At 34.8% G+C, this 22316-nt stretch overlaps 2 protein-coding genes across 5 annotated transcripts; one reads left to right on the top strand and one right to left on the bottom strand.

The window, feature by feature from the left end:
- Positions 1 to 539: 539 nt before the first annotated feature.
- Positions 540 to 5477, top strand: LOC141446585 (uncharacterized). 2 transcript variants are annotated; one of them, XM_074113128.1, is made up of 6 exons: positions 540 to 981; positions 2182 to 2254; positions 2349 to 2425; positions 4709 to 4812; positions 4931 to 5158; positions 5293 to 5477. In XM_074113128.1, the coding sequence occupies exons 1-6, from the start codon at positions 904 to 906 to the stop codon at positions 5306 to 5308; spliced, it is 576 nt and encodes a 191-aa protein (XP_073969229.1). In that variant the 5' UTR covers positions 540 to 903; the 3' UTR covers positions 5309 to 5477. The 2 variants fall into 2 exon arrangements, with proteins under 2 accessions (XP_073969229.1, XP_073969228.1); XM_074113127.1 differs by having other exon boundaries at positions 557 to 981; positions 4931 to 5163.
- A 744-nt stretch (positions 5478 to 6221) lies between these two features.
- On the bottom strand, positions 6222 to 18681 carry LOC141447538 (uncharacterized). 3 transcript variants are annotated; one of them, XM_074115198.1, is made up of 8 exons: positions 12860 to 18681; positions 11736 to 11869; positions 11415 to 11487; positions 9184 to 9239; positions 8993 to 9093; positions 8387 to 8880; positions 7024 to 7121; positions 6222 to 6448 (listed from the first exon to the last, which is right to left on the bottom strand). In XM_074115198.1, the coding sequence occupies exons 2-7, from the start codon at positions 11826 to 11828 to the stop codon at positions 7045 to 7047; spliced, it is 894 nt and encodes a 297-aa protein (XP_073971299.1). In that variant the 5' UTR covers positions 11829 to 11869; positions 12860 to 18681; the 3' UTR covers positions 6222 to 6448; positions 7024 to 7044. The 3 variants fall into 3 exon arrangements, with proteins under 3 accessions (XP_073971299.1, XP_073971297.1, XP_073971298.1); XM_074115196.1 differs by having other exon boundaries at positions 6225 to 6448; positions 9184 to 9260; positions 12860 to 18678; XM_074115197.1 differs by lacking the exon at positions 12860 to 18681 and having other exon boundaries at positions 6225 to 6448; positions 9184 to 9260; positions 11736 to 12606.
- Between the last annotated feature and the right edge of the window lie 3635 nt (positions 18682 to 22316).

Raw genomic sequence — 22316 nt, 5'->3', positions numbered from 1 at the left:
AATTTTCCCCACTTGCTACTCATGTATCAGCTTCTCTTGATGCAGTTTCTGAAAATAAATATAGTTAAATTAAAAAGAAGCAAAATTTATTCCACGACACTTGGGAAACGATCAACTGTACAGCATTCGATTGTTGATCGATTAATTGTGAGTAATGTAAACCTAAGATAGATTTATTTGACTGCACTAATCTAATTCGATTCCAGGATTTTTGCAGCAATTACACTATCAACTATCTGGTGCCAATCTCTTTGTAGAAGTGGTTCTGAAGTTCGAACAAGGAATAATCAGGTCATAGTTGGCAGGTTGCGAGCTCTGTCAATGAATCCATATCGATTTAGAAGAAAACTCGAAAAGATCACTGTCAAGGTTAAAGCATTGATAATTCAGAGGATTTTTTCCTGTTTTTTCCCAACAAAATTGTTGACAGAGGTGATAAGTTTTTTAATTATCATTTTATATCAGCTTCTCTTGCTGCAGAAATTTACTGCATTTGTGAAAATACATAAGTGTGGGGGAAAAAAATATTTGTATTTACATTTACTTCGAAAAATACTCGGATACTAAGTATACTCGTATGCGTGATCATAAAAGATTGACATTTTTTTTTGGATATATTATAGTAAATTATGAAAATACAGCCTTTTGTTATTATTATAGTCATCACTGGTTTTATTTTTATAGATTCTTATGACAATCATATGGCCAGAGATCTAAGGCACTTTGTATTATTCTTAGAATAACACGTTTGTAAGTGTTATCGTATAATATTGACTTCATACTATTTGAAGGGAATATTTTTGAGGAAAAACTTAGAGGAGAAGATATTTCTTTTATACATAAAATAAAAGAAAACTCTATCCGCAGTGAGGATTTTCCATAAAAAAAAAAAAAAAGAAAAATATGGCGAAATTTCCGACCAGTTATTTATGGCTGTGCGAGTACCAGGCGACTGTCTGCATGATGACCTTCATTGGTTTAGTAAGTATTTTCATTTCTACAAATATTCTCATTGATCAAATGATATAGACTAACCGGACTTCCACTTTATGGTAACTATGTAACCTGACAGCCAAACTATCGTAAGTCCAAATAATAGGAAACAAGTCATTCTTGTATAGAGGGCCGGATTTAGATGAAAAGTAGGGCCTAGGCTATTCCACTTATGAGGCCCTTTCACCTCCCATTTTTAGGTTTGTAAATTACATGAGAGATAATAAAATACATCACTACTGTGATATATATCAGTATGTTAAATGAATGTAATATATATCACATGCTGTTTCATGTTTCATGATGAAACATTGTACCATAGCTTAGTAGCATAAGGCATGTCAATATTTGCCATAACAATCAGTGAACGTATGAACTATACTTTGGTGCAATTTAGTACAAACGAATATACCCAATGAGCCGAACGCGTTGATCTTAACCAATACGATCGTACTCGTACTCTTAACCAATACTCGAACATTTTTATGTTTAACATATTAGTCATATGCGTAGAATTTCTCCATATTTTCTGTTCAGTGTTTTAGTGTTCAGTGTTTTTTATAGAACAGTGTAATTTTAATTTTGCTAACAATTTGAATGTAGGCCCCTCTTGATCTTGAGGCCTAGGCTGAAGCCTAGTTAGCCTATAGGTAAATCCGGCCCTGCTTGTATAAAATTCATAGTTCTTTCGGGCCATACTAATCTTATAATCGCTTTTTCTACTTGGTAACTTAAGATATCGAATGTTCTTTACTTTAAATACCTAAAAAACGCTAGCAATGTTTGAATAACAATATAAATCATTCCTCTCCTCAAAAAAAAAAAAAAAAAACTCAAAATGTGACGTGTACCTCTCAAGTAATGGAGTTGTTCACTAGACAATTCATAACTCTTAGAAAAATTGACATCGACTCCAACAATTAAAAATTAGTTATCTATTCTGTAGATTTGTGCATAAACTTGCAAAATGTACTCTTATTTGGGCAGCTATTTTTCAAAAATACTGCTGCCATGACAGAAAATTGTCTGTATTTTAAAAAGTTAGTTCCTGCAGCGAAAACGCCCCAACTTCCGTTAAATAGGGGGTTTCCCCTCTCACAGTCAGTCCTGGTTCTGTCTTAAATTACATTTAAAAAGCTATTATATGTTAAATATTTTTCATTGTGCTCATGTTATTTGCCTTTTTAGGCCGTGTTTATGACTTCAGCTATAGCAAATTTAATTTTAGACAATCCAGATATAGACTCAGATAATATACCTGGTGAGTAAAAATATTGGAACAATTTAATATTTGTTATTGTTAAAAAGTATAATAATACTGATATAATGTTTTTCTTTTGTTTTTCTTATTACAGTTCAGTACAGGAATGTATATTTTTTCTTATGCTTTGGCATAATTGTAAGTGTAGTTACAATTATTGGGAATTCTAGGGTAAATATTACTTTAAATTTTGATTTGATTTTATGTCTTTCTCCCCCACCCACCCCACCACCAAAGACTGCGCTAACATAATGTGTAAGTGTGAGTAAGTTGTGTGAATGTAGTGTGTGTGTGTGTGTGTGTAAGGTGAGCTCGAGTTTGCCTGTGGGTACGCTAAACCCAAATAGTTGCACACTACCAACTACCTCTGCAGGCTTTTTTTTTTTTGGTGATTATAGGACCGAGGAAGCTGCAAGAGTAAACCTTCCCCTGGCCCCCAAAGAGGATGCAACACTAAGAGGAAGTATTGCGTAATTCTGTAGGTTTTCGATTACGTCACTTTACCGGAAATATCGGTTTTGAACTACCCTGTGTACCGGGGATAAGTGCTCTTTATTTACAAATTCTTCACTGTGTATAACCTAACCTAAAACAATTTAAATTCAATATAGATAGATTCAATATAGATGCTGCTACCAATGAAGATCGCACACAAAAAAGATTAAGTTCAAAATCTGTTTACTTTGAACTTTAAAAGTAGAAGAAAACGGCTCTAACTAGTTTCCCAAACTTTTCTATTACCAATTTTTTAGAATTACGTCGACAATCTGTTTTTGAAAACTCTTTTCCAAGAAATTCCCCATTAAGGGCACTTTCTGAAGTGCCTATTTACCCCCCCCCCCCCACCCTACCCACAATATTTTACTGTCCTGCAATCTGTATAATCTTACTAAGATCAAATGTGGGGATGAGTTTTCAAATTAAAACAAAACAAAAAAGTGAGGTAACCCGGGTGACATGTGGGGACTAAGGGGAATGAAATATCTGATCTGCTGGCCAGGAACAGAGCTAATACTCCTTTCATTGGCCTGGAAACAATCCTGGGGCATCACCAAGGGTGCGTGCGGCTCTCAGAGATTGGATCTGGAGAGAGAGCATGAAAAGGAACTGGGTGACGCTTCCTGGGGTTAGGTATGGCAATACTATGATGCTTTGGCTTTGTAAACACAAAGAACCAAAGATACTCCTGGGCTTCGGCAGAAATCCAGATTACAGGGCTATTCACAGGGGTCATGGGTAGGTTCACAAAGGCATACAAAGGTACAAGGTGGGGCTTATTAGCTCGGAACAGATTGTGCTAGAAAGAAGGAGGAAACGGCCTCTCACCTGCTGTTCCATTGCATTGCAATCGAGCGGTTCCACAATGAAACCTTTGGAACAGTGAGGCCAAGGGAGACAGTAGCGCAAAAGAAACTAGTTGAAGGAAAGTCCTCAACCTTTTTAGAAGGAGAGGAGGTTTCGACTATTACACTCAAAAAAGGAAAGGCACAATTAGCCTCTGGTGGCTGCGGTGCCGTGGGGCGTAGGTTCCCGGTCCCGTTTTCTAATCTTAATCTAACTTAATATTTCGGCTTAGTCCACTTTAACGGAAGTACAAATTAACTGAAATACGACTTTTTTGCCCATTCACAGGGGTCATAGGCATCTGTACAAGGTGGGGGCTTATTAGTTCGAAATCGTTGCGCAGATTGTGTCAGGAAGATGAGGAGGAAACGGCCTCTCATTTGTTGTTCGATTACCTTGCAATCTGAGCGGCTGCGCTACAGATACCTTTGGATCTTTGAGGCCAAGGGTGGAGATTGTAGCGCAAAAAGAACTAGTAGGGAAAGTCCTCAACCTTCTTAGAAGGGGAGGTTTCGACTATTAGACTCAAAAAGGGGAAGGCACAATAAGCCTCTTGTGGCTGCGGTGCCGCGGGGCGTAGGTCCCCGGTCCCGTTTTCTATTTCTATTCTACAATTTTCTCGCGTACGGCAAGATTACATAAGTTCCCTTTTCTAAGTTGGTTACTTTTTTCCGGAATTTGAGGTAACTCATGGTGAGAGATGGTCTACCTTTCCTCTAAAATGCCCTTTTCGTGTTTGGCGGTATTTTTTTTTTCTTGAGTAGGGTTAAATCGAGTCTAAAGGAAATTGCTGAGCAGGAAGTACCAATACACTGAGTATATTATTCCCTTTTCCGGAAATGGCTCCTATGCTTTTCTATAAACATTACTAACACTTGGTTATATTTAATATTAATTTTTTTTTTTTTTTAAATATATTCGATTTAGAACAGTTTTCTCAGAATAGACCTTCGGTAGTGTTTACCGTAAGATTACGTTTCAGTAAAATGTACGGTTACAAACTGTAAATTGTTGTTAAGCATTAAATATGTCTCGAATGTTTGGAATTTAAAGAAAAATTAAATTGGAAAGTCGAGTTTTGATAACCTAACCTAACCTTTTCTTTTAAAGGAAAGCCGTCCTATTATTTTGAAAGTGATCTTCTTAAATACTATTCAACTATTGATATATGTAGGGCTGGCCATTGTGTCTTTCGAGGATTATCCAGGATACTCGTAAGTGTAATAAAATGCATTTTACCGCTAGCGATAATTTTTCCTTTGATAATTAGCAATATTATCGGGTTTAAAATAAGGAAAACTTTATTTTCTTTTTTTATCACACCCCCTTTAGACCAGTGTGCATACATGTACGCTGTGCTGATATGTTTTGGCTGAGAGATGCAGGATGGCGAAATGACAGCAGTATTTGCGATGAGGAAGATAAGAACTTTCCAAATGAGATAAGACCAGATCCCTATGATTTGGTTGTGAATAAAAGCAAACACGAATTAAATCAACTTGTAGATATAGGAAGTCGAAAAGCATCAAAAACCGCTTCAATCACTTACGTTTGTCTCTGGTGTGGTAATGATTATCTCAATCATATTATCTAATTATCGTTTAATAATGACGAAATCGTCAATACAGTTACAAAAAAATCCTCCCAATCATGTAGCTATTCTTGTTTAACGATAGACAATTCCATGTTTGCAGTATTTATGCTTCATAAGATTGGCCTATTGATTATATACTGGATAGAACTGAAGTATTACAAAGAAGATATGTCAGAACGGGTCGTCACATCAGAATTCGTAAGGAGATCATCTTTGATCGTGAGATAGTCATCATCAACTATTAATTTATTTACAATAATAAATTGTTTTCATTTCTTTAAAAAATTGTCGTCATATTGTACTGAACTCTTTAAAATTATATATCATATGTATGCATCTGCAACTGCTAATAAGAAGCGATAGTGGTAGAAATACAAAATTGTGAATTTGGAAAGCCCAAGTTCAAATTTGGCTTCCACATATCTAGCTGGAATTCCTGTATAATTTGGTTAATTTGGAGAGTATGTAATTCTACCTCGAACAGTTGAAAAAAATATACCATCCTTGGAGATAAAATAGAGGCTAATAATTTAACCACTCGTAAAATTTGGAATCCTAATATCTGTTTCATTATTTGATCAGCTCAAAATTATATTTTTTAATAAAGAATGTTAACACCACCAAGTAACCGCTAGAAATCCAAAAATATAAAGTAAAGCCACGCCCATTATTTCAAGGAGGCTTTACGTCCAACTACCAATTAGGGGGCGACTAGTAAATACACTATAAATACTCATATACTCATTTACTATAAATTTCTCATATTAAACCATTAAAAAAAACCTTAGCCTAGACCGGGGGAATCGAACCTACTAACCTACAATACATCTAAGCATTGCGGGTCTAGCCTATAACTGCCTAACATACTTTACTATAAATTTCTCATATTAACCATTAAATAAAATCCAAGGCCTAGACCGGGGGCATCGAACCTACTAAACCAATAATACACCTTAGCTTTGCGGGTCTAGCCTATAACGGTTTGGCTGCCTAAATGTGTGCTATTGGAAGGAATCTCAGAATCGGTATTCATTTGTACTTTTATTCAAATCAAAAATATAACTCTAAACATAAACGTAAGTAGTTGTAATTTTATAGATATTTTTTTTTTTAATTTTATCTTTATTTTCTTTAAAATATATAACTATATAATGCATGCTTTTCTTAAAATTTTCGTTAAAAATCTTATTAGTAGATGAAGCTGGCAATACTGATAGTGTATGCTTACAGCTTGCTTGTTTTGGTTTTTGATTTACCTGGAAACATAAAAAAAGTAAATAAAATAGGAAAAATATTGTCAAATTGAGAAAGTTCAAAAAGCTAGCTTAGCTTGGAAATTTAAAAATAAAATTCTTCCATCCAAAAGGAAGTGGAGATATTACTTTTCACATGACTAAATTTAACGCTGTCATTTTATCTAGTGATAGGGCTCTCTTATCAGCAAGCCCGCCACCATTGTGTGTAATAACTCAAACGGAGACTATAATTCCTGGACAAAAGTTTGGAGCCTGGATAAAGGAGAAAAAAGCTGGGAGGGGGAGGTCCTGGCGGAACTAGCACTTTGAAGGAGGAATCTGTCACTGCTGTCCTATGACAGTATGACCTGTAACATTCCCTTTTGGCACTTTTGATTTCTTTTCACGAACATTTTGGGTGGTGGTGGGTGGAGGGGGGTGAGACTTAGAGGCGATGCGCTTTTTGTGATTAACCAGCCAACTGACTGTCCTTAAATACAAACAAAAATCTTGTATCCGTGAGCTTAGCGAAAGGCAACTAAATATTTTTGTACGTCATTGTTTCGAAGATTTTTCAAAGTATAACAAAAACTTACTTGTTTCAAGTGCCAGTTTTCTCAATCAGGTTGTTCTGAGGATTCTCTTAAGTCCAAGTAGTACATGAAAATCGTATAAATAGCATAGGCCGTGTGCGCTAGAAAGTAACAAGAAGATATTAGTCGAATAAAATAATATGCAGTAATTAAAGTGAAGGAGTGAACAAGGACTCTGACTTCTTATTTTTTCATCCCCAAGGACCCCAAAGCATCTCCTTTTTTTTATTTACGGTTTCATTTTTTTTTTTTACAAAATTAACCAGTTAAGCACGTCAAACCAGATCTCTATTACGGTGCGTTCCGACGTGGTATACTCGTTGTGAAAAATATAAAATTGCCATTAACTACTAAAAAAAACTCGAAATTTTAATAAAATACAATAAGAATATTATTTGGTGGGATGTTTCCTTTATCTTACCAATAGAACTGCCAAGTATTTTATACGGAGGGAGGTGGTGGGAGTCAGCCAAATGATAAGTGGTTGGTACATGTTTGGTCTCCGCATTAGAGATTCGGGAATTACGCACATAAATAGAAGCTCTCAACCCTTGTGCAATGCCCGTTAAATACCTTATAGATAGAGGTTCAAACCTCAGTACGAGCATGATTTCATTTTGCACAGAATTCAAAAAGCTCTTTTCTTCCTTGTAAAAAAGCTCTTGCGTCCCTAGTTAACTAGAGGCAATGCATACGTGAAGAAGCGGTGCAAGATTTTGGAATGAGCACAGAATGCTCTGGGGTAATCTCGAGCCCCCGAGAGAGAGATTGCAGAAAAAGTGGCTTGCAGTGACTATTACGACGTTGTATAGACTTTTGGTTGTTTTTGCCCTGCGTTCGACGTGTATACCACGTCATTGTCTGATTTTCATTCCGCACACTGTGGCGGGGGATTTTTTAAAACTAAATTCCACCGCTTAACTGGTTAAGACCATCACGTCCTTTCAAACTCCTGTGAAATCCTAATTTAGATTTTTTTTAGTTAAGCCTGAAGGAATACAATTCTCCGAGCCGACACAAATACCATTTTTCTACCTTCTTACTAAAATCCTACGCATGATATCCGGTATTGTTACAACACTCTTACGATTTGTCTCCAAAACTTTCCTACTCAGCAGTTCTATTGGGTAAGATAAAGGAAACATCCCACCAAATAATTATTCTTATTGTATTTTATTAAAATTTCGTGTTTTTTTTTTTTATAGTTAATGGCAATTTTATATTTTTCACAACGAGTATACACGTCGAACGCACCGTAATAGAGATCTGGTTTGACGTGCACCAGTGTCCTGTATATATTATCCTGGTGATGATTATTTAAAGAAGACAACAATAACAAAACCAAATAAAGCAAGATAAAACGTACCACCCCAAAGTGAAGCAATAAAAAGTGAAGCAACATAAAGAGTAAAATCGTCAAAATCTTCACCAGGTTCTTGCAAACGAAATTCAACTATCCTACTATCATTCAATGTTTCAACAATTTCCAAATCTTCTTCAAGATGTTTCAAAACTGTCATATTATCATCTCTAAAACTGACTGACACATTATTATCAAAAACATTTTTAAAATCTTTTCTAAAATATTCGGTTAAATTATCACCATTTAATGTGAGTTCATTAAAATTATCAAAATTATCACTTTGGTTAATTTGATTCCTAGCTTTTACTAAACTGTTATTAATTTTATAATTATTTAATAAGTTTTCTGTTGAATTATTGTATAAAAATGTTAATTCTATTGGTTCCTCTAAAGATTTCCATTCGCCGATTCGTTCACATCCGCCAATTTGGACATTTCTCCATCCGGCGCTCGTCATCCAATGCATATCTGGACATCGATCATACACACATGAGTACCTGAAGTGGAAGTCAAATATTATTAAATTAAATCTTTAAAAAAAATTAGGTTTGCTATATAAAATTAGGATTGCTTTATAAAATTAGGTTTTGCTATATAGAATTAGGTTACCTGTACGTTTCTTTGAAATATGACAATACTAATAAACAGATCCACATTAAGAAACTAATCAACACCAGTACAAAGGATGCGATTACTAATAATTTACTTTCCTGTAAAAATAAAGTGGGAGAAAAAAAAGGGTCTCAACAGATAACAAAAATAAATAAATAAATGAATTAAAATGCTGTAAACTTCCTTACCAAATGAGCTGAGAAAAATAGTACACCATAAGATAATGTTCCAACAATTAGATAGCCTATAATTATAAAAGTTTGCTCTGAAAAATGAAGAAAATGGATTTCTTTTTTCTTTTTTTGACAAACAAAAAACGTAGGGATAGATTAGATTTAAGATTAGGTGGTGATGGAAGGTATCCCAATTGCCTAGGCTTTGTAGCCAGTCAAGTGGGATAATCATTTTGGCCGATACTTGTCTAGGCTTTGCAGAATACATCCAAAAACCTTTCTCTATTAGAAGAATTCAAGTTCTTTTTTTTCACACCATATGCTAAAATGAAAAATGTCGATGATTTGGCCGGTTTCCTTTTTTTTCCTATTAATTCCAAACGCTCGCAATGCAGGGCCTAGTAATTCCCTTTTGATGATCCCTTGGTAAACTGGTCAGGAGAAGATGTCGGAGCTGGAATTTCCAGTCTACTTGATAATCATGAAAACCGAACTTACAAGTACAAAAAAAAAAAAAAAAGAAAAAGTAAAGTAAAGTAATTGCCTATTTTTTCAGGCAGGCTTTACGTCCAACTACCAATCAGGTATCGTAGACGAGGGCGACTAGCGAACATACTTCACTGTAAATTTCTTTTATTAACCATTAAATAAAATCCAAGGCCTAGACCAAGAGAATGGAACCCAATAAACCAACAATACAGCATTGCGGGTCTAGCCTAACATACTTTACTACAAATTCCACATATTAACCATTAAATAAAATCCAAGGCCTAGACCGGGGGAATTGAACCCACTAAACCAACAACACATCTTAGCATTGCGGGTCTAGCCTATAACCGGCTCGGCTACCGTGGCGCCTGCTTACAATTACAATTAAACAAGTTAATTTGATTTAGAACTGTACATCTACACCGTCCACTCTATACATTAATAAAATGCAGTTGCCTAAATACCATTAACGCAATAAAGTGCCCCAAAACTCCTCAAAAGTTTTCAAAATATCATAATAAAAAGTACTTTGGTAAATGTAAAGAATAGTTACCCGGAGGTGTGGCCTAATTCGAAGTGATTCTGATTCGCTGTTACTATATAACCCGCCATATTCAAATATAAATATAAAACTATTTCTTTATTTTATATTTACATTTAAATCTGGCGGGTTATATGGTAACAGCGAATCAGAATCACTTCGATTTATTTATTTAAGATTGATAATTTTATTTAAACCCCCCTTTATGTGGGGGCTTTGCCCCCACACCCCCTGATTTATTTATTTCTTAATGGGGGGCTTCGCCCCCCACACCCCCCTCCTAACCTACCTAATCACCCTCAATTTTTTAATTTGAGTCACAAGATTCATTACAATAATTACAAAGAACAACACAAAAGAAACTTACCTTATTCTGTGGAGTCCTTTTCCTGAGGAGGGTATACTTGTCGAACTCTCTCCAGAAAATCGAACAAAATTTTATAACATTCATTACTCCATCCTCACTCACACTACATTCATGCTTTAATTTTTTAAAAAACTGCAAATTTAAAACGCTCATGCTCATGAAGTTACAAAAAAAAGGCACCTCAAGTCACAAACAGGACCTAACAAATCAGGGGACTGATAATACATTAAAAAGGAAGCAGTTACTATGCAGTAAGTGTACTGCGCATGCGCGCGAAACATAAGAGTTACGAAATTCGCACAATCCGAAACAGTTCATTGGCGGGAAGTAGTTTAAAAACTCAACGGTAAGTGTGCTGTACTGCGCATGCCCTAAAAATAATCAGGCCACACCTCCGGGTAACTATTTTTTACATTAGCCAGTACTTTGTTCATAATCAAATTCTAGTTCTAAACTATCACAATTACAAAGACACTCGAAACAGGAATTGTAAATAAACAACTAGTGGTAAGTATAGGTAGCACTGGCTGCCAATCTTAGGGTTAAATTTCTTTTCTTTTGGAAGCACATGCACATTAGATGATCGTCATTTTATAAAATAGCTTTCAGATTTGACCTCCAAGCATGGACCATCATCTATTAAACATCATCTTGGCCAATTCTACTAAAAAAAAATAACTTGAACTTTTATGAACTACGCGTAAAAGAACTTCGTTCACTATTTCTTGAGCCTGCCAAGTTATAAAATGACAATTTCATTGGATTCCTCTGTATAAATCAAGCTGATTGAATCAGGAACTCCATTTAATGTTATTCAATTTCAATGCAATAAATGAGATAGAAAATTACGTAACACTATCCGGTAATCTCTCATGGGGTTATCCGTACCAAGGTTAATGATTAAAGCTGTCACCATGACCACCTGCAAGGAATTTCATCTTTAGTATCATGATAATATCTGTGATTACCAGTAATATCTTAGATCTTTGTTGAATTCCCAAAAGTGAGACCAAATCTGCCACATCTACAGTCACTAAATTTAAAGCCATTTTGCTTTAAATTTAGAATTTTGGTTCCTTGGTTAAAGAAAACCAAAATGATTTTGAAAAAAAAAACTTCACCCCAAATTGAGAATAAATGAGGAACAGAATAAAAACCCAAATTACTTACCATTCCAACCAAAGATATTAGAGTAACTCCTGAATGTAGATCAAAGACATAAAAATATTGTTTCGCTTTCAAAGATTTTCCAATTTTTGCCATTTTAAAATTACATTTCACACTCAGTACTTAATCACGGTCACCTATACACAATGTGTTTTTTAAATTGTTAGAACAATCTATATTTAGAATTCTTATATCGTTAGCACATATGTTTTAATGAAACATTTTTGGGTAAAAAATTATGTTCTGAAATTTTTGTAATGTTTGCGACCAAAAAATTTATGTTAAGCATTGAAATTGGGGTTAATTGTTTATTTTGACGAAATAGTTTGGTGACGCAAACATATTTTGTTCCCCTAGGACAGGGGTCGGCAACCCGCGGCTCTTTTATCCAAATTTTGTAGCTCTTCAGCCTGTCCAAAATAAATTGTATATTTCAATTTTATTGAAACAAGTGAAAATTTCATTTATTAAAGTGAAGATATTTTTTCAAAAAGAATTTTAAATGTGATAGGTTTGAAATTGAATAGAATTATATTAAAATACAGTACGTAATATATAGGACTGCCGCCATTTTCATTCAAACACAGGTTTAGCTATTATTTATTTGTTTATTTACTTTGCAATGTATCAAAATAAATATATAAAACGTTTAAATGTTATTGAATACCATAAAATTGTAAATACAAATGATCTACTGAGTTTGTTTACTCTATCATCCTTGCGGCTCTTGGTAAGATTTATTAAAATTATTTAAGGAGAAATGGCTCTCTACTTAAAATAGGTTGCCGACCCCTGGGAGGGCATCCCAAAAGATAGAGTAGGGTGAGGTTGCTCAAGACGTACCACTTATAAAAACGTTCCCAGAAATCAGAGGATACTTATGGGCATCATTGGAAACCTTAGTAAACTCCTGCTCTTAATTATTGCAAACAAAAAATTAAATAGTCTACCAACTTTTTCCTTAAAATCCTAAAATTAAAAAAAAATTGAAATCGGTACGATTCTAAGGAAACCAGTACCTCAAATCGTACCACCTACTGTTTATGTCGTACCACTAGCTAAAATTAAATAAATATATGGTCTATATTCAAATAAATATATGCTGGAGCCAGCAAATTTAAATTCACCTTTAATTCTCTCAAAGTGAGGCGTGATAAGTTGGAGACTGAATCTGAGACAACAGTAAGTGTTTCAATTTCCTGTATTAGTCACGACTTGCATAGGTGTTGTCCCTAGAGTCGATGGAAGTGGATCGACTCTAGGGACTTTCAGTTTCTTCAGTTTCAATATTCTCTCTTCTAGAATTGGTATTTGGACAATGATTCCTCATTATTTATCATTGAAGCATAGAAGTCTTCATCCCGAAAGGTCAGGTCTATTGCATGACCTGTAGATTTTGAAGCCGTTTATGGCGATAAACAGAACAGATTTTTTTTTTAAAGAACGGTCCAATGGTTGAAGACGGTTTGTTCATCTACCGAGCCCCGTAGTTATTGAAAATTTATTTCAACAAATAGGTCGGAAAACTGAACTTGAAACTCCTTGCAGCCGAGTCTTAAGTCGTACCGGAGAAATAAAATCGGAATATTATTGGGTGTACTAATAATAGTAATAATTCTAATAAATATCTTAGGTCCACTTCCCTCAACAGAAAAACCAACGAATTGTGTGGCTTCCTTTCTTTCTTTTATTCTGTGCGGAAGCTTAAAATGAGACACTTGCCATGACAAGTTTTTGGAGTATTGGAAACTCATGCCTTTAATAGGTTAGGTAGCGAATCCAGCTATCTACTCATAGATTTTCTCTTTACTAGCGCATTCATTGTGATGGACCATTTTGTCTATAGAATATTGATTGTCAATGCACGGAAAACAGCTCAGAACTCCAATGATCTCAGATGATTAAAAAGAAATACACGCTCTCAATATGTTTAGATAGGAAATAATCACCTTGTTTTTTCCACTTTACATAACTGAGGCACTAATTACAGTTCTTTTCTCGCTCCCCCCCCCAAAAGCAATTCCATAATTAATAAAGCTATTGCCTGTTTACAAGACGATTGTCTTATTATTAGTTAACGCAATCATGTTTGATTACAACAATATTGGCTGGACAATAAAATCGGAATATTGTTGGCTGTACTAATAATGGCTGTACTAATAACAATAATTTTAATAAATATCTAAGTTCCTGCAGATGGTTCTAGTATCTTTGTTTATTCACAATGACCAGGTGTTTGTATTCACAGCAAATACATTATGAATGATGCCGTTCAGCCAGCTAACTGGCGTAAAAACAATTTTCTATAATTATTACCTATAAAACTAATAATCGATATATAAGTACATAAAAAATCATCGATGTTTGAAGTTTACTGAATCGATAGAGATAATTATCTCTTTAAACGAACAGAGAAGCTTTTTATTTATCTTCTTTTTTACGCTTAGCAAAAATTAAAGTGAAAAGTGATTGAAATTTCTGATTTTAAGTTTTTAAGTAAAATATCTGTTGTGTGGTTAGTCGGCACGATAGCCGAGCTGTTATAGACTAGACTTGCAAAGCTAAGATGTATTGTTGGTTTAGTGGGTTCGATTCCCCTGGTCTAGGCCTTGGATTTTATTTAATGGTTAATATGAGAAATTTATAGTAAAGTATGTTAGGCGGTTATAGACTAGACCCGCAAAGCTAAGCTGTATTGTGGGTTTAGTGGGCTTGAGTCACCTGGTCCTAGGCCTTGGGTTTTATTTAATGGTTAATATGAGAAATTTATAGTAAAGTATGTTAGGCGGTAATAGACTAGACCCGCAAAGCTAAGATGTATTGTGGGTTTAGTGGGCTTGAGTCACCTGGTCCTAGGCCTTGGGTTTTATTTAATGGTTAATATGAGAAATTTATAGTAAAGTATGTTAGGCGGTGATAGGCTAGACCCGCAAAGCTAAGCTGTATTGTGGGTTTAGTGGGCTTGAGTCTCCTGGTCCTAGGCCTTGGGTTTTATTTAATGGTTAATATGAGAAATTTATAGTAAATTATGTTAGGCGGTTATGGACTAGACCCGCAAAGCTAAGCTGCATTGTGGGTTTAGTGGGCTTGAGTCTCCTGGTCCTAGGCCTTGGGTTTTATTTAATGGTTAATATGAGAAATTTATAGTAAAGTATGTTAGTATGATAGGCAAGACCCGCAATGCTGAGATGTATTGTTGGTAGAGTGGTTTCAAATTCCCCTATCTTAGGCCTTAGTTCTATTTTTAATAGTTAGTATGAAAATTTATCAGTAAACTAGGGGTAGTCGTCAACTCCGTCCATGACACCTAATTAGGTGGACGTAAAGTCTGCCTGGAAAAATAGGGAATTACTTTACTTTTATCCGTTTGGTGGTCTCTCAGAATGAAAAAAGTGGATTTTACAATTTGTAAAAATTACAAATTGGACTGTACAAATGTTTTTATCGGAAATTCCAAAAAGTTCAAATTTTTATTTTTCGCTAAAGAGCCTCTAGCAAACGCTACAAATATTTTTTTGGTCAAAAACGGTCATCCAGGAAGTACCTAATCGATACTGAGTAGAATTATCCTTTTTTCTATTCAATGAGATTAATTTAATTTTTTAAAGTGATTTCAAACATACACAACTTACAACTTACAATCGATTATATTTTTTTCTAAAGTACCATTTTTGTTGTGCTATACGCGATCTCTAATGTACCTGTTGCTAAAATTCCGGTTTTTAAGATAATGGTTGAACCGGAAGCACTTTAACCAATAGATTTTTCCACATTTTTTGAGCTAAGAGACGTCAAGCAAGCTTTCAGTGACCGTGTACATTAATGAAGGCAACTATCTTTATGATCAAGTTCTAAGTTTTGATCAAATTTAAGCCTTATAAGAGCGCACATTTTGGGTTTTTTTGGGTTCAAATATATATATATACAGTTACTAAAGAAAAAGTAAAAATGTAAATTCCCAATTAAGCGCAATTAGTGGGCGGAAATTGAACACAGGTATCCCGACTGTTTTGCCAATGTCGCGTTGAATTCCAACTTCACGGTATACTACCATCCCCCCCCGCGGCCCCAACCCAAAAAGTTCTACAATCACTTCGTACATTTTTACATACACCATGTGTGGGTGGTATATACTCGTATTTACCACCACTTTTCTGCAAATGAGGGATATATATATATTCTTTTCTCGCTCGTTTTACCAAATTTTTTACACCAGACTAATTGACAACCGTTGAATCGTGGTACAGTTTTCGATGTTCCTTGTTGTTAAAGAGGGGGGGAACGTAATTGTAGCCACCAGTAACCGGAAAAAACACGAGCATATATGGAGAGGGAAGGGTGGGTTTTCAATGTATCTGCCATTGTAACATAGTTCTGCAATTCTTTTATTTATTTATTATTTATTTATTTTTTTTTTTCCAATGACAACACGAGAAGAAGAAAAAAATTATTATTTTTGTCCACTTGTAAACACAATAACAGCAGACTTGTTTCCAATGATTCAGTTATTATTTTTACAGCTCCATTTCGGAGATCCCCGGGTGCTAATCCAGCTGAGTGTATAGGAAATTCCAAAACAAGAATTAGCGTCATCAATTGTTGATGTCTAACCGTTTTCTCCTGACTTTGTATGCTATTGTACGCAAGTAAATAAATTATTTATTATTTAAACAATTTTTCCAGATAAATTTTTGGAAAAAATTGTATCGATTAGGAACCTGGAGAATAAGGAAACGTCGTGAGAGGGTGCCCTCTAGATTTTTATTTTATTTTTTTTAAATAATTCAATTACAAAGCACAAGACATCAAGAGATTTTATTTAATGAGAAATTTACAGTAAAGTATGTTAGGCAGTTATAGGCTAGACCCGCAAAGCTAAGATATATTGTTGGTTAGTGGATTCGATTCCCCTGGTCTAGGCCTTGGATTTTATTTAATGTTTAATATGAGAAATTTATAGTAAAGTATGTTAGGTGGTTATAGGCTAGACTCGCAAAGCTAAGATGTATTGCTGGTTTAGTGGGTTCGATTCTCCGAATCAGCAAACATAGCATCAGAAAACCCAGCATTAAAATACGAGAATGTACAGTGCAGACAATAAGTTCAACATTCCACCGGTAGACAGCGCGCACTACTCCAACTCAGTACCTTTTTTTTTACGATGCGCATTAAGTTCTAAGATAATGTACGCATTAGAGTAATGCTCTAATAGTTTATCTACTACTTTAAATTAGTATTTATGAACGCTAATGCTTCTTCTGATTAGTTGATTGTATCAAGTAAAGAACAAGATATTAGTTGAGATAAAACTTCTGAAGTATTTACAGCCCACCCTGAACGGCATGCTGTTAAATTACAACTCGATTGAAGGGAAATAAATATTTCATACAGGGTAGATTTAAAATTACGATAAAAACAATTTAGCAACCGTTAATAGATAAATAATTATTTTATGTGATGCGTGCCGAAATGTAGCCGTTGCAGTTTTGGCCATTGTATTGCAATGATTTTAGAAAAAATATCTACTTCACTTTAGGTTAATCCTGTATTAAAAAATACATATTCTCACGGCGAGCACTCAAAATTGAATATCTACACGATTTCAACATTTCCGCTTACAAGGAGGGGGGGAAAGAGATAGAATAATCGATCATTTCATAGGTTTATTAAATTTTAAATGAATTAATAAAATGAACTATTATTTCATGTTGTTTAACGGTAGCGTTTTTATTTTTTAAAAAAAATTATAAAAAATAAATTTCGTATTTTTTTGTCTAGTTCCCCTTTTTCCACAAAAACAACGTTGGACATTTACTAGGGAAACATGAACGTATAAGAGCTTGGCCATCGAAACAAGTTCAGTGAAGAGAAAAGGGAGAGGGAGAGCGATCTACGAGCAGTTCAACTGAGATCGTAATGAAGAAGAGAAAACTTAAGAAAGTGGAGGGGGATTTAATTTAGTATAATGTTCGGCTAGAGAAGCCTTGAAGGACAACCAACAATGCTAAATGCTAAACTAAAAACTCTAAACAACAACAAAAAAAAAGAAAAAGAAAACGCTACAACTCCACGAAGACATTAAATAAAATGATCTCATTCATATTCTAAAACCATTTTTATATCTTTAAAATAAACAAACATACATAGAAGGTAATAGATATGATAAGGCAAGGAAAATAAAATTTAAAAAAAAAAATGTAACTAACAAAAAATTTTGACATAGTTTTACATCAATTGTGCGCACCACGGTGACAAGATTGTAGTTCCCACTAGGAGCTAAACAAGTGTATTGTTGAAGCTGCCTGGTAGTAGCCAAGTATGTCAGTGGATTCGTGGTGGGAGGTAGCAACATTCACTGTACAAGTGAGAGCATTTATTTTATTCTAATTACGTTTTATTTTCAGACCACTTGTGGGAGATCATTTTCAATTTTAAAATAAAAGAAAAGTAATGCCTATTTTTTTTCAGGCGGGCTTTACGTCCTACTAATAAATTAGGTGTCTTGGACGGAGGCGAATATACTTTACTATAAATTTCTTTTATAAACCATTAAATAAAATCCAAGGCCTAGACCAGGGGAATCGAACCCACTAAACCAACAATACATCTTAGCATTGCGGGTCTAGCCTATAACCTAACCTAACATACTTTACTATAAATTTCTTTTATAAACCATTAAATAAAATCCAAGACCTAGACCAGGGGAATCGAACCCACTAGACCTGCAATACACCTTAGCTTTGCGGGTCTAGCCTATAACCGCCTAACATACTTTACTATAGATTTCTCATATTAACCATTAAATAAAATCCAAAGCCTAGACCAGGGGAATCGAACCCACTAAACCAACAATACATCTTAGCATTGCGGGTCTAGCCTATAACCTTACCTAACATACTTTACTATAAATTTATTTTATAAACCATTAAATAAAATCCAAGCCCTAGACCAGGGGAATCGAACCCACTAAACCAACAATACATCTTAGCATTGCGGGTCTAGCCTATAACCTAACCTAACATACTTTACTATAAATTTCTTTTATAAACCATTAAATAAAATCCAAGCCCTAGACCAGGGGAATCGAACCCACTAAACCAACAATACATCTTAGCATTGCGGGTCTAGCCTATAACCTAACCTAACATACTTTACTATAAATTTCTTTTATAAACCATTAAATAAAATCCAAGACCTAGACCAGGGGAATCGAACCCACTAGACCTGCAATACACCTTAGCTTTGCGGGTCTAGCCTATAACCGCCTAACATACTTTACTATAAATTTCTCATATAAACCATTAAATAAAATCCAAGGCCTACACCAGGGGAATCGAACCCACTAAACCAACAATACATCGTAGCATTGCGGGTCTAGCCTATAACCTAACCTAACATACTTTACTATAAATTTCTTTTATAAACCATTAAATAAAATCCAAGCCCTAGACCAGGGGAATCGAACCCACTAAACCAACAATACATCTTAGCATTGCGGGTCTAGCCTATAACCTAACCTAACATACTTTACTATAAATTTCTTTTATAAACCATTAAATAAAATCCAAGACCTAGACCAGGGGAATCGAACCCACTAGACCTGCAATACACCTTAGCTTTGCGGGTCTAGCCTATAACCGCCTAACATACTTTACTATAAATTTCTCATATAAACCATTAAATAAAATCCAAGGCCTACACCAGGGGAATCGAACCCACTAAACCAACAATACATCGTAGCATTGCGGGTCTAGCCTATAACCTAACCTAACATACTTTACTATAAATTTCTTTTATAAACCATTAAATAAAATCCAAGCCCTAGACCAGGGGAATCGAACCCACTAAACCAACAATACATCTTAGCATTGCGGGTCTAGCCTATAACCTAACCTAACATACTTTACTATAAATTTCTTTTATAAACCATTAAATAAAATCCAAGCCCTAGACCAGGGGAATCGAACCCACTAAACCAACAATACATCTTAGCATTGCGGGTCTAGCCTATAACCTAACCTAACATACTTTACTATAAATTTCTTTTATAAACCATTAAATAAAATCCAAGACCTAGACCAGGGGAATCGAACCCACTAGACCTGCAATACACCTTAGCTTTGCGGGTCTAGCCTATAACCGCCTAACATACTTTACTATAAATTTCTCATATAAACCATTAAATAAAATCCAAGGCCTACACCAGGGGAATCGAACCCACTAAACCAACAATACATCGTAGCATTGCGGGTCTAGCCTATAACCTAACCTAACATACTTTACTATAAATTTCTTTTTTAAACCATTAAATAAAATCCAAGCCCTAGACCAGGGGAATCGAACCCACTAAACCAACAATACATCTTAGCATTGCGGGTCTAGCCTATAACCTAACCTAACATACTTTACTATAAATTTCTTTTATAAACCATTAAATAAAATCCAAGATCTAGAGATAGGGAATCGAACCCACTAAACCAACAATACATCTTAGCTTTGCGGGTCTAGCCTATAACCGCCTAACATACTTTACTATAAATTTCTCATATAAACCATTAAATAAAATCCAAGGCCTACACCAGGGGAATCGAACCCACTAAACCAACAATACATCGTAGCATTGCGGGTCTAGCCTATAACCTAACCTAACATACTTTACTATAAATTTCTTTTATAAACCATTAAATAAAATCCAAGACCTAGACGGGGGGCATCAAACCCACTAAACCAGCAATACATCTTAGCTGTGCGGCTCTAGCCTATAACCGCCTAACATACTTTACTATAAATTTCTCATATTAACCATTAAATAAAATCCAAAGCCTAGACCAGGGGAATTGAACCTACTAAACCAACAATACACCTTAGCATTGCGGGTCTAGCCTATAACCGCCTAACATACTTTACTATAAATTTCTCATATTAACCATTAAATAAAATCCAAAGCCTAGACCAGGGGAATCGAACCCACTAAACCAGCAATACATCTTAGCTGTGCGGCTTTAGCCTATAACCGCCTAACATACTTTACTATAAATTTCTCATATTAACCATTAAATAAAATCCAAGACCTAGACCAGGGGAATCGAACCCAGTAGACCTGCAATACACCTTAGCTTTGCGGGTCTAGTATCTTAACCGCTCGGCTACTGTGTGCCTCAATTTTATATCTAGTAGGGAAATTCACTGTACTTTCCTTACTTTAATTTTCTAACTAATACATTTCCTTTAAACTCCAAAATATACAGCAAATACATTTAATTATGTAATTTTTCGTGCACTTTTTAACAGTCAATCCTACCGGACAATTTTAAACAGTTTGTAAATGAAGTACACACTGAAATCTATCTTTAGAACAAAGATAGTTAAATATGGTCACCAATGGTCTGGTTAAAGGTTTTGTCAACTTTGGTAGATATGAAACCAAAGGCTGATTAAAAGAATGAGAGATGTTAATAGTATTTTCATCTAACAGAGAAACCGTCTGAATATTCTCGAAAAGAGGAAGACCTTCGTTTCTTCTTACAGTTGAACTAGGTATCTTTATAATTTATTTCAGCACCAACTTTAAAAGAACTTATTAATGACATCCGGTTTTAGCGTTTAATGACCCTTCATTTATTTTATTTATTTATTTATTTTTTTAGCGCCATGATGCTTTAATAGTTTTTGGTTTTAACTTCTTGTTTTTTCCTCAAGATAATCAACTTCCGCTTTAGTAGACTCTGTGTCGGTGGAAATGCAGGAAAGCGTCATCAAATTGAATTTTTTTTTGTTCAATTCTAAGTACACCTAAAGTATAAGAATTAACAGGTAAATTTCAGCTATAAACTTCTTGCTCCAAAAATTACGAATACTTTGTAATGGTGAGGTGCTAATATTAAGTTAGCACGAGTACTTTTGGGAGTGGTAAGAAAAATTTTTACTACATGTGGGTTGTTGAAGGGTATACAAAGATTGACTTCCCCTTCTCTGGAATGAATCTTGAATATCCCTTTCCACAAACCTGCCCAAAATCAAAGTTACCTAGAAAAATTGTTGAAAGGTCCAGGATCGATATGTTCGGGAAAATTTAAAACAGTTGGAAAATCCATTTTGAAAAGTAGTTTATAAATTTCAACAGTTAAGAGGTGCCCTTAATATGAATTTCCCTCAAAAAAAGTCTTAAATAGATTTTGCGAAAATACAGAAAAATGTTTTAAGAATAAAATGGGAGCCATTTTCGAGAAAAAAAAAATCTATAAAAACTGAAAAATGCCTTCCGGTAAAAATGGTATTTCCGGATGAGCGAATTTGATCACTAAATTACCGTCGGATCCTTCCTAGATGGTCCCAAAACTTAATATAAAGTTTGAGTTGTCTGCAATGTATCATTCTTTGGGTGGAAAAAATTTGTCCTTAATTGAATTAAACATTTATCCACTGTTAAGAACATAATATCCGCAATTTGTCAGTATCGGAGTACCAAAAAAAGAGATATAAATATCTTATATAAAGTGGAAGGGGGAAGCCCGCATGACTGCTAGAGAACAGAGAGAGAGACCTAGCTGGGCAGTTGTTAGCTCCTAGTCACTCTTACGCTCC

The sequence above is a fragment of the Rhodnius prolixus genome, unplaced genomic scaffold (genome assembly GCF_049639745.1).
Source record: "Rhodnius prolixus isolate KJV_2025 unplaced genomic scaffold, Rpr scaffold_7, whole genome shotgun sequence".
In the NCBI taxonomy this organism is placed as follows: domain Eukaryota; kingdom Metazoa; phylum Arthropoda; class Insecta; order Hemiptera; family Reduviidae; genus Rhodnius; species Rhodnius prolixus.
This window is presented reverse-complemented; position numbering and strand designations above follow the sequence as displayed.